Genomic DNA, 13,322 nt, shown 5'->3' on the forward strand with positions numbered 1-13,322 from the left:
CGATTACTTTTTTTTTAATTGATTATTGCAGCCAAAAATGTCAGATCTTGCAGTCATGTAAGGATCTGGAACAACATGGCGGGAAACATGGACCTTTGCAAATGAGCTTGTAAAAAACTGGTGTCACTTATTTACCTCTTGGTTGTAATGATTTGAACAAAATATGTTTTATTTATTGTATTTCAAGTGCAAAGAACACACACAATGTGACAATGTGACAGTGTAGTGAGTGTTCGTTGTTTTGTTCCGGAGCTCCTCAAAAGGGCGGAGCCTGACGGAGGTTTGGATGGGGGCGGAGTCTGAGAGGTAAAGGTGTGTGGGAGCGGCTCATTCAAACAGTAGCTGCTGATCTGTTCCACAGGATCGGGATGTTGGGACAACCTGGAGAGAGATGGATCTGGAGGTCGGCCATGTTTGTTTAGTTTTTGGGTGACACTGCACTAGTCAGTTCCACTTTTTACATCCCACTACTCTACATTTCAATAGAATTAGGATCCTTCACGTTCGAGTCACGACCCTTGGTGGCAAGATTTGTGGGCAGATGTGAGTGGTTGGCGTCGCACATGACTTCAACAAGGAGGGAGGAAATATGATGCTGCACATCCCGTGTAGAAGGGCGGGGCCAATGGAGACTCAAGTGATTGGTGGAATAGGCGGGAAGTCAAAGTCAAAGTTGATCGTCCTCTCCTGGAGGAACTGAAATGTGAAAAATGTGTCCCATTTCTCACCCTAACACTAGCACTTGGTTTAAAGTGCCCTCCACGATGAAGTGCCGTCGGACAACAAAGTGAAGTGCAACCTCTTGCATCAGCACTGATCATCTCACTTGGTTTGGCTGTATTGCAGTGTTAGATCTGTTAGCAGTATGAGGATGCTAACATTAGCCTGGATGCTAGCACACTGTTGTTTGTTTAGAAGAAATAAAAACATATTGTTTTTACATACATGTTGTATTGTTGTGTATATGTGTATATGTTGTCGGACATTGTCGACCATTTGGGTCGCGAACCTGCAGGACTGAATTCAAAGGTACATTACATCTGGAGAGCGAGGTTACTGACTCAGAGGAGGGAGACGGTGCAGGAGGAGCCTTTAACTAGGGATGTACCAATCCGACTTCTATGGTCCTGATACCGCTGCCTGGGCTTTGGGTATCTTACGATACAGAATAACCTAACCAGTGTTTCATGCACTTAAATCCAGTTAAAATAATAACAGTGTTGATGAGAGTTAACTGTCACGTCTGCACTCATATTATAGCACGTTCCACCATGTTTATAGAAAGTGGTCCTTTATGCTGCTCTACATGAGTGTTGTTGCTCACCATCTGTCATGTTTTACCATCGTTGGACATGTTGGCAAAAATCGCTGGTCTGTTCTCAATGATCTGATCCCTTCCGCCCTGCTCTCTGTTTCACACACAAAAGCACTTGCAAAGTGGAATCAAAAATGCATGTGAAACCCTGACATATCAACACACACGCACAGCTGCTGCGGACATCCATCCATCCATCCATCCATCCATCCATCCATCCATCCATCCATCCATCCATCCATCATCCATCCATCCCTCCCTCCATCCATCCATTCATTCATGTAGTGAGCCACCAGTGTGCGGTTGAGCCCAGATATATGTGGGTTAACTGATCCCTGATCTGATCTCATCCTCCATTTCTGGTCTCTTCAAATGCATCTCGCGATCCAGCCGTCCTCGCGTGACCGTTGAAAATACCTTCACTGTTTTGTTTCTCACGCTGCCTCTTTGAAGAACCGGATATGAGAAGGTGGGACACTGGTGCGGAGTCAACATGACACTGTGAGGACCAACAGAGTCAGGACACTTTTTCATGGGAAGCGAGGACATTTTCCCGACACCTTCAACCCTCAAGTTGAGGATCGAGACGTTCCAGTCACTCCGTTACTAGTTTGGAGGAGTGAACTGCTTCAGTTGTTGAGTGTGTGTGTGTGTGTGTGTGTGTGTGTGTGTGTGTGTGTGTGTGTGTGTGTGTGTGTGTGTGTGTACCTGCTCTCCGGGTCTCCATCTGCAGCAGGATCCTCTTCCTTCACAGCAGAGGAAGATGTGGTGGAAACTCGGCAGCAGATGATCGTCACTTATGAATCTTTCCACCTCTGAAGAACATTTCATCCGCCGGAGGATCCACGGACAAAGAGCACGAAGCTGCTCCGGAGGAAAAGAAAATGGAGGAGTGGGCGGAGTCAGGCGCATAAACATCCGGGTCAGTGTCGACGTCAGTGGGATGATCGACAGCGTCCTCTGCAGTTTCACAGAGTGTCGCTGTCATGCTGCAATACAGCAGATGATCACTCGGGCCCCGAGCGACTGAACTCTTCATGAGAAATATTGTAGCGACTGAGAGGTGGACTGCTGTATTCAGCAGTGATGTGGACTACCCATGATGCATTTGGTGGTTTTCAGATGTTGGGGCACTATAATTCAAGTGGCTGTTGTGTTTTATGCCTTCGCTGTGTTCACTGTTTGCTGCAGTTCGGTTGCTTTTAATAAAGAGCGTCTGAGAGTTCCTGCAGATGCAGAAGGAGAATCCATTGTGTCATCTCTGACCACTGCTTGCTACTTTGGTGCCAGAAGTGGGATTTCTGTCTTCAAAAGAATAGGAGAGGAAATTCTCAAACTGGAGGAGCAATTGAGCTTCACCCGTTTCTGAAGAAGAGGATTTCTGAAGAAGAGGACTGCAGAAGCTCGCCAACTAAGGGAAGGAGGAGCCAGTGAACAGATGGCTCCAGCTTGCCACCCAGTGGAGATGAAGAGGCGGTCCGCGGAAGGTGATGGCCACCTACTGGAAGGAAGGACCAGTGAACAAAGGATGACTGCTGCTCGCCACCTAGTGGAAAGGAGGACCGTGGGACTGCGGATGTCAGCAGGTCGCCTGCTGTTGGAGGAGACCAGTGGAGTACACAGGCTGACCGAAGATCACCATCAGCTGGATGGGAGGACCAGGGAACATCCCTGCTGTCCAGATGGCTCCAGTACTCTGAAACATCGTTTCGAGGGGCCCATGATGTCAACTCCAGCCAGCCAGAACATCTGGTGACACCAAGGTCGACCGTCAAGCTACCCAAGTACAATGGTACGGCACCACTAGCACCATACGTCCCCCAAGTCCAGATTACAGTACAGCATAACGGCTGGAGTAATGACGAAGCGGCCACCCACTTGACCCTAGCCTTGGAAGGGAAGGCAACACAAGTCCTCCTCGATCTTTCCCCAGTGGAACAACGTGACTTCTACATCCTAACTACAGCACTCCAGCAGCGGTTCGGACAACGGCGGTTTGCTGACCAGAACAGGGAGCTGCTAGCTAGTCGCTGACGGCAGGAAGGAGAGAGTCTGGGAACCTTCGCCGCCGATGTGCAGCTTCATGCCCAACAAGGTTATCCACATTTTGACGCTGCTGCCCAAGAAGAGCTAGCCCTGCATGCATTCTTACAAGGACTCACTCCAGAGAAATTACGGCAGCATGTTCGCCTCACTATGCCCCAGTCCATCGGTGATGCACTACAGGAAGCTGAACAGGCTGAATGGATCCTGGCTGCTCAATCTGCTTCACAAAGAACCCTGATTCAGCGAACACTCGTGAGGATGGTTGATTGCAATGAAATAGAGGAGGAGGCTGAAGAAGTCCGCCAATCAGCGACACTGCCACTACCAGGACGGCGTCCACACTCCAGACGACCATCCCGCTCAAGTGACCTCTGCTACCGATGTGACCAGCCTGGTCACATCGCTCGAAATTGCCCAGCTCCTGCTCCAAAGAACCAGACAGCGGGAAACGACAGTGGAGTGGTGTAATGAGGGAGGCACCACTCCAGCTTCCACCCCCCCTCCAAGGCAGGTGTACGTTGGTAGGTCGTTGTGGCTTGCTTACATCCAAGATCCATGTATCATTGGCCTAGACTTGCTAAGCCTTTGGGGTGCCCAAGTCGACGTGGCTGGAAAAGCCATCACCCTTGGCCGAGAGACGGTGGAGCTCCAGTCTGGTCGTGAGGAGCAAACTCAGACAAGACAGCAGCAGACAAGAGCAGCAGTGCAGTCTCATGCCCCACAACTTGACACCAGCAACTCAGCATCCCCACAGGTTGCAGCAGTGCCAACTACTGGGCCCAGTGCTACCCTGTCTGCTGAGACGGCAGAGGCCATCAGTCTACTCTGGCAACGCAGTAGCGACAACCTCAATCCGCAACAATGCCACCAGTTGAAATGCCTTCTAGACGACTATAAGTGACATTTTTGCTGCCAGAGACAAGGACTGCAAGCGGACGGCACTGGTCCAGCACCATATCAAGACTGATGATGCGCCACCAATTTGTCTACGCCCTCACCGGTTGGCCCTCTCCAAACGGCAGGTGGCAGAAGAAAAGATCCAGGAGATGCTTGCTGCTGAAGTCACTGAGCCATCGGACAGTCCATGGGCTGCTCCTGTTGTTTTGGTCAGGAAGAAGAACGGCACTTGGAGGTTCTGTGTCGACTATCGTCGTCTCAACGCTGTCACTAAAAAAGATTCCTACCCACTCCCTCGCATTGACGATGCCCTTGACTACATTGCGGGGTCCAGTTGGTTCAGCTCCCTTGATCTTCGCTGTGGCTACTGGCAGGTGGAGCTAGCCCCTGAAGCAAGACCCAAGACTGCTTTCACCATCGGCCAAGGGTTGTGCAGTTCCGGGTCATGCCCTTTGGACTCTGCAATGCACCTGCTACGTTCGAGCGGCTGATGGAGAAGGTGCTGACCAATGTGCCCCGAACTCGCTGCGTTGGCTGGAGGCTCTCCAGGGTTTCGACTTCGAGATCCAACATCGAGCGGGGAGGCTTCATGGAAATGCTGACGCCCTCTCACGTCGTCCATGTGCAGCTGTAGAGTGTTGCTATTGCTGGCGCCAAGAAGAGCGGGACCAGGTGCCACGGAGAGTGGCAACTGCCAGTGCCACAGGTGACGAGGATGGGCAGCTTTCATTGACCTCAGAGCAGCTGAGGCAACACCAGCGGGCTGACGCTACCTTGGCCATGGTGAAGTGCCCGCTTGAAGCAGGACGGCGTCCGAGATGGGCAGAGGTGTCAGCCCTTGGAGCTGAGGTGAAAGTGTATCACTCCCAATGGGGCAACTTTGAGGTCCACGATGGTGTGATGTAGCGGAGATGGCAGGCGTCAGGGAGAGGGAAGGACCTCCTTCAGTGGTTGGTGCCCCGAGCTTTACGTCCCAACGTTCTTCAAGGTGTCCGTGGCTTGGTGGGGGCAGGACACTATGGGAATGCGAAGACTCTCCAGCGACTGCGGGACCGGTTTTACTGGCCAGGCTGTAGACAGGATGTTGAACTGTATGTACACTGCTGTGACGCCTGCACTGCCCAGAAGGGGCCAACACAGCGCTCTCATGCCCCACTGCAGCAGTACTTGGTGGCGGCGCCGATGGAGAGGATAGGAGTGGACATCCTCGGACCCTTTCCAATCACTGACTCTGGCAACCGCTACATTTTGGTCGCTATGGATTATTTTACCAAATGGCCAGAAGCGTATGCAATTCCAGATCAGAGTGCTGGCACCACAGCAGAAAAGTTGGTGGAGGAGATGTTTTCTCGGTTTGGAGTTCCTGAGGAGCTTCACAGCGACCAGGGACGGAACTTCGAGTCACAGGTCTTTGGAGAGGTCTGCCGGCGGCTTGGGGTGAGGAAGACGAGAACAACCCCACTTCACCAGAGTGACGGCCTAGTAGAGCGCTTCAACCGTACCCTGGCTACACAGCTTGCTATTCTGACCAGTCAGCATCAGAGGGACTGGGATCATCACCTGCCGCTCGTCCTGTGGTCCTACAGATCTGCTGTGCAGGAGTCCAGTCGGTGTACACCTGCTGCTCTTCTGTTTGGGAGGGAGCTTCGGACGCCAGGCGACTTAATCTTTGGTGCCCCCCCTGAACCTGAAATCGTTGGGGGGAAAGCGATGGACTATCTCCGCAGATTGAGGGAGCGCCTGCAGGTAGTACATGACTACACCCGTCAAGCCCAAGACAACTCAGGTGCTCGACAGAATAGGGCTTATGACACCCGCTGCAGAGAACGAGCCTTCCAACCGGGAGAAAAGGTGTGGGTGTATTGCCCTGTTCGAAAGAAGGGAATGTCCCCCAAACTGCACAGCCACTGGCAGGGTCCTGGTGAAGTCACAGGGCGCTTATCTGAAGTGGTGTACCGGGTGCGGATGCCAGGAAAATGGTGAATGGTGGTGTTACACCAGGACAGACTGTCGCCATACCGGCCCCTTTGCACTCCTGCTGGTGAGCAAAGCAGTGACACCAGTACCCCTGGGCCCTGTCAACGTGACTCACCATCTGCTACGGTCAATGTCGTTCTGAGGCGACCGAACCGCCAACGACGGCGTCCTGGGCATCTAAAAGATTTTGTGTTGGATGATGGGGTCGCCGAGGACGTCTGACCCCTCAGGTGGGGGCTATGTAGCGACTGAGAGGTGGACTGCTGTATTCAGCAGTGATGTGGACTACCCATGATGCATTTGGTGGTTTTCAGATGTTGGGGCACCATAGTTCAAGTGGCTGTTGTGTTTTATGCCTTCGCTGTGTTCACTGTTTGTTTGGTTGCTTCCAATAAAGAGCGTCTGAGAGTTCCTACAGATGCAGAAGGATAATCCATTGTGTCATCTCTGACCACTGCTTGCTACAATATTTATGGATATGATTAGACTTTATCTGAGGGATCATATGTCAAATAATCGTCTGTTCCACGCATGTGGAGGCAGAATATTGGCAGAAAAGTTGTGTATACAAGTACTGACAGTTGATGGACAGTTGAAATGCCAAGATAGGAGCTGGTCAACAAAAGGAAGTATGTTTGGGATCAATTCCTCATGCGATCAAGGTCCTCAAGGAATATTTTGAGACAGTCAACAGTTATACTATGGTTGAGAGTGGAAAAAAACGAGCACATTTAATGCTTCTTCTGTTTGTCGACATCTGTCCAGCTGGAAGGTTTCATTTGCTTCCATCAAAAGCAGGGACATTACAAGATGCTCTTGTCAAACTTTCTGCTTCACTGAGAAAGATTGTAAAAATAGCATTTAAATTTGGCTAAAAGTTTGACAAGAGCAGGCGACAGGGATGTCTGTGACAGTGACAGTTTTGAAACTCTGGTTTGCCTTTGACATGAATTCCTCCAAAACAATGATGTCTGAGGAGTAAATTTAGAATTTCAACGTGAAATAAAAAAGGTTAAGGAGCGATAGCTGTTCCTCGGACTGTGGTCTTCTGGACTGAGGCGCCAGATGTCCTTCCTGGGATCTGTTGGAGTTTGGGGCTACAAGTGCTCTTATTACTCTGGGGACTACAGTGGTCTTGATCTTCCACATCTGTTCCAGCTGTTCTTTCAACCCCTGGTACTTCTTAGTGTTTTCATGTTCCTTCTTCCAGATGTTGGCGTCGGCTGGTATTACAACATCTATCGCCACTGCTCTCTTCGGCTCCTTGACCACCACCACTATGTGCGGTTGGTTAGGCAGCAGCTGTTGGTCACACAGAATCTTAGCTTTGTTGTGTGGATTGATTTGGATACTTCTACTCCGTGTTGGGAACAGATGATTCTGTACACACTGCTACTATATGTTGGACTGTTTCTGAGGCATCTTCACACAGCCTGCACCTCAGGTCAGCTCTACTGTGGTAGATCCTGGCCTCTATGGCCCTGCTGCTTCGGGCCTGTTCTTGTGCTGCCATGATCAGTGCCTCCAACTGGAGGAGGGCAATGGTTCTTCTCCATCTTGTATCTCAGCATTTGGAGGATTACTGTTGTTGTACTGTAAGCTTCCATATTCTTCTGAGGCTGCAGGTTTACATTAACTTCTTAATCTTCCGTCTAATCTGTGTCTTGTTCCAGTAGCCCATTTCTCATCAGGTTGGCCTGGTTCCTTAGCAACGGTTATCTCTCATGTATCACTTATATATCATGTTTGAATGTTTTCTTTTTTCCCAGAACACAGATGATAGCGAGTCATTTACATGATGGTGATTCTTTCCTGCATTTGATGTTTATTAAAGTAAATCATTCAGACAATTCATCCAGCATGTCATGACTTTGGCCGCATCATTTATCTTAGTGTTGCTAAAATCCGTCTGTCAGTCAAAATAGAAAACTGCTTGATGCACGATGTGATAATGAGAAATACGGGGGAACTGACAAAGAAAAGTCTCTTCTCACACAATGTTCTTTGAAGAACTAAACATGAAAACAGGATCATATGCAGGTGACGCTCAAATATACACATCTACAGAACTGCGTCTATCATCAAAATGAACAACACTGCAGTGAGCAGACTCGTCTCTCATGTAGAAAACATAGACCAGAGGACGAAAGAAGCCTCAATGTCATTACCAGTATATGAAACTCTCTTCCATAATTAGACATGGACAATAAAACAGTCTTCTCAACTGTCAAATACACGTGTGGTCACCAGAGTGAACTCTCATGTGACACTTCAGGTACATTTACTACGATGAGAGCAAACAAAAGGTTTCTCCCCAGTATGAATTCTCATGTGTCCCTCTAGGAGACCTTTACGAGCAAAAGACTGACCACACTGAGGGCAGCAGAAGGGTTTTTCTCCAGTGTGAATTCCTTGTGTGTTTTCAGTGTAGTATGGTGCTTGAAGCACTTAAGCATTTAAGAGGTTTTTCCCCTGTGTGAAGTCTCAGATGACTATTCAGGGAACTCTTCTTTGAAAAACACTTACCACACTGCAAGCAACCATACGGTTTTTCTCCAGTGTGAATTCTCATGTGTCTATCCAGGTGACATTTACGGGCAAAAGATCTTCCACACTCAGAACATCTGAAAGATTTTTCACCAGTGTGGATTTTCTCGTGCACTTTCAACGTTTGACGCTGTGCAAAACTCTGACCACACTGACAGCAGGTGAAAGGCTTTTCGCCAGTGTGAATTACCATATGTCCCTGAAGGTGATATTTCTGAACAAAGCTTTTACCACACTGAGAGCAGCTGTAAGGTTTAACACTCGAGTGAAGTCTCAGGTGAGTTCTCAGATTCCCTTTTGTTGTAAAACATCTACCACACTGGGAGCAGCTGAAAGGTTTTTCACCCGTGTGAAGTCTCATGTGGTCATTCAAGGCCACACGCCGTATGAAATATTTACCACACTCTGAGCAGCTGAACGGTTTTTCTTCCATGTGAACTTTTAAGTGTAGCTTGAAAGTCCCACGCTGTGCAAAAGATTTCTCACACTTGGGGCAGTGGAATGGCTTTTCTCCAGTATGAATTCTCATGTGTGTTTTCAGTGTGGAATGGTGCTTGAAACATTTACCACACTGCAAGCAACCGAAAGGTTTTTCACCCGTGTGAACTCTCATATGTTCCTTCAGGTAATAATGCTGCATGAAGCATTTACCACACTGAGAGCACTGGAAAGGTTTTTCTCCAGCGTGAATCTTCATGTGTTCTTCCTTTGTTTCACGCTGGGTAAACCTCTCACCACAGTAGGAGCAGTTGTAAGGCGCATCTCCTGTGTGAAGTCTCATGTGGATTTTTAGATCACGTTTCTTTTCAAAACATTTTCCACAAACCGAACAACTCAAAGATCCGCTGCAGGATTTCATGTGTCGAATCAGTTCAGACTTCGAAGAGCATTTCCTCCCACACCCAGAGCAGATCAGTGTATTGAGAGCATCATCTTTCTTCCCACTGACATGAACATTTGGATCCTCCATTGAATTTGAAGCTGATTCAGGGTCACTAGTCTCTCTCCAGTCCTCACTGTCAACAGTGTCAGAGTCAGAACAAGGCGACCTCTGGTGGTCAGGGAGGAGAGGTGTATCCAAGTCACTGGCTGCTTCTGCTCCTCCACAGGTGTCTCCATCAGCTTCTGTCTTCATGTGTTGAGTCCAGCTGCTGGTTGCTCCATCATCTTCACTCTTCACCTGGACAGGGGTGAGGGAGAACTGGGTGGCCTCTTCTTTGATTTGGTCTAGATCTTCTTCTTCTGGTTCTTCTTTAATGAGAGGAGGTTCTTGTCCCTCCTGATCCAGACTGGAGCTGCACTCCTGCTGCTCAGTAGCATCTTCTTCTTCTTTCATCACCAGCAGCTGCTGGACACCTGCAGGGACACACACACCTCAGTCACTCAACAAACACTTCACAGGGCTCATACACCTTTCCCAATGTCAAATTCAAGCACAATGCACATTTACACGACAGTGAAAAATAATTCCCAGCACTTGTTCGTGCCCTGTTTTCATGACCACTTGTTGATAGCATCAGAAACAAAAATTAGTCCCTCTATTACTTTTTTATTGATTGTTGCAGCCAAAAATCTCAGATCTTGCAGTGAACGTTGCAGTCATTTAAGGATCTGGAACAACATGGCGGGAAATGCGGACCTTTGCAAATGAGCATATAAAAAACTGGTGTCACATTCTATGCCTGAAAAAGATCATTATTGTAATGACTTGAACAAAACATGCTTTATTTATTGTATTTCAAGTGCAAAAAACCCACACAGTGAATGATGACAGTGTAGTGAGTGTTCGTTGTTTTGTTCCGGAGCTCCTCAAAAGGGCGGAGCCTGACGGAGGTTTGGATGGGCGGAGTCTGAGAGGTAAAGGTGTGTGTGAGCGGCTCATTCAAACAGCAGGTGCTGATCTGTTCCACAGGGTCATGAGGGATGTAGAGGCTCAGAAACAGCCTGGACAGAGATGGATCTGGAGGTCGGCCATGTTTGTTTACGTCTGCCCTGTATAGTGTTCGGGTGACGCTGCACTAGTCGGTTCCACTTTTTACTTCCCTCTAGTGTACATTTCCATCATGGGAATTTGGACATTTAGGATTCAGGACCCTTCATGTCTGAATCGCTAGTCTTGGTGGCAAGATTTGTGGGCGAACGCGAGCGTTTGGCATCGCACATGTCTTCATCTCAACAAGGAGGGAGGGGATACGATGGAGGTTGAGTCAAGTCATTGGTGGAATAGGTGGTAAAGTCGCGGTGATTGGACACAACTGCAGCGCCTCGCAGAACTCGCTGGGATTGGTTGAAGTTGCATTTATGGGTGCAATCACAACATCGCTGTCTCCAGGAGGAACTGAAATATGAAAGATGTCACGACGAATGGAAGTTCCTTATTACTAAATGTGATAGTCCTTAAGTAGGGATGTACCAATCCGACTTTTATGGTTCCGATACCGCTGCCTGGGCTTTGGGTACCTTACGATACCGATCCGATACCGGAGTTAAAGTAGTAACACTGTCACTGTAACACTCACTAATCTGCCAAAGTGAGTGTTACATTCCATACACTATAGATCTATGCTGACAAGCAGACACGTGACGCCGAGGCTACTGTGACGTCGCACATGAAACCTTTGTTGACACTGGTGCAGCATCAAATTGAAAAAACTCAGAAGAATATCGACTGTTAAGACGCAATCTCAGCGAATGAAAGTTCAAGATTTGTCTGTAAATGCCCCAAAACCTGAAATATTTATGAAGAAGACGATGAATGAGGATCTGCTCACCAAACACAGTGAAGTCATATGCAGTTTACCTGGACAATAATATGTGACAGGAATCACTCACAATGTCTACTGTATAGAAGGTGAAATAGAAATATAAACTTTAATCATCAGATTAAATAATAATCTGTGCAGAATGGTTAAGTTTGCATTTTCATTTGACGCTTATCAAAATAATCTATGGAGTGTTTCATGCACTCAAATCCAGTTAAAATAATAACAGTGTTGATGAGAGTTAACTGTCACGTCTGCACTCATATTATAGCACGTTCCACCATGTTTATAGAAAGTGGTCCTTTATGCTGCTCTACATGAGTGTTGTTGCTCACCATCTGTCATGTTTTACCATCGTTGGACATGTTGGCAAAAATCGCTGGTCTGTTCTCAATGATCTGATCCATTCCGCCCTGCTCTCTGTTTCACACACAAAAGCACTTGCAAAGTAGAATCAAAAATGCATGTGAAACCCTGACATATCAACACACACGCACAGCTGCTGCGGACATCCATCCATCCATCCATCCATCCATCCATCCATCCATCCATCCATCCATCCATCCATGTAGTGAGCCACCAGTGTGCGGTTGAGCCCAGATATATGTGGGTTAACTGATCCCTGATCTGATGTCATCCTCCATTTCTGCTCTCTTCAAATGCATCTCGCGATCCAGCCGTCCTCGCGTGACCGTTGAAAATACCTTCACTGTTTTGTTTCTCACGCTGCCTCTTTGAAGAACCGGATATGAGAAGGTGGGACACTGGTGCGGAGTCAACATGACACTGTGAGGACCAACAGAGTCAGGACACTTTTTCATGGGAAGTGAGGACATTTTCCAGACACCTTCAACCCTCAAGTTGAGGATCGAGACGTTCCAGTCACTCCGTTACTAGTTTGGAGGAGTGAACTGCTTCAGTTGTTGAGTGTGTGTGTGTGTGTGTGTGTGTGTGTGTGTGTGTGTGTGTGTGTGTGTGTGTGTGTGTGTGTGTGTGTGTGTGCACCTGCTCTCCGGGTCTCCATCTGCAGCAGGATCCTCTTCCTTCCGTCTCTCCTTCACAGCAGAGGAAGATGTGGTGGAAACTCGGCAGCAGATGATCGTCACTTATGAATCTTTCCACCTCTGAAGAACATTTCATCCGCTGGAGGATCCACGGACGAAGAGCACGAAGCTGCTCCGGAAATAAAGAAAATGGAGGAGTGGGCGGAGTCAGGCGCATAAACATCCGGGTCAGTGTCGACGTCAGTGGGATGATCGACAGCGTCCTCTGCAGTTTCACAGAGCGTCGCTGTCATGCTGCAATATAGCAGATGATCACTCGGGCCCCGAGCGACTGAACTCTTCATGAGAAATATTTATGTATATGATTAGACTTTAGATGAGGGAACATATATCACAGCAAATAACCGTCTGAGCCAGTTAATTATTATACTATAGTTCAGAGTGGAAAGAAACTAGCACAATCAATGCTTCATCTGTTTGTTGACATCTGTCCAGCTGGTTGACAATTTCAGGAGACAGGGCTTGTGTATAAAACAATAATGTCTGGGAATAATTTTAGAATTTGACCGACAAATAGAAAAAAGTTAAGGAGCGATAGCTGTTCCTCGGACTGTGGTCTTCTGGACTGAGGCGCCAGATGTCCTTCCTGGGATCTGTTGGAGTTTGGGGCTACAAGTGCTCTTATTACTCTGGGGACTACAGTGGTCTTGATCTTCCACATCTGTTCCAGCTGTGCAATGGTTCTTCTGTCCAGTTTCCATCTTGTATCCAAGC

The 13,322-nt window shown here is 48.1% G+C and overlaps 1 protein-coding gene across 1 annotated transcript; it reads right to left on the bottom strand.

Annotated features, from left to right (window-relative positions):
- Positions 1-8,046: 8,046 nt before the first annotated feature.
- Positions 8,047-9,955, bottom strand: LOC128752662 (gastrula zinc finger protein XlCGF57.1-like). The gene has a single exon (XM_053854110.1). It carries the CDS (start codon positions 9,915-9,917, stop codon positions 8,658-8,660), a length of 1,260 nt encoding a protein of 419 aa, XP_053710085.1. The 5' UTR covers positions 9,918-9,955; the 3' UTR covers positions 8,047-8,657.
- Positions 9,956-13,322: the final 3,367 nt, after the last annotated feature.

This window comes from Synchiropus splendidus, chromosome 1, assembly GCF_027744825.2.
Source record: "Synchiropus splendidus isolate RoL2022-P1 chromosome 1, RoL_Sspl_1.0, whole genome shotgun sequence".
In the NCBI taxonomy this organism is placed as follows: Eukaryota; Metazoa; Chordata; class Actinopteri; order Syngnathiformes; family Callionymidae; genus Synchiropus; species Synchiropus splendidus.

Coding starts and splice junctions, on each gene's coding strand:
- LOC128752662 (XM_053854110.1), bottom strand. CDS start 9,917: ATGAAGACAGAAGCTGATGGAGACACCTGTGGAGGAGCAGAAGCAGCC.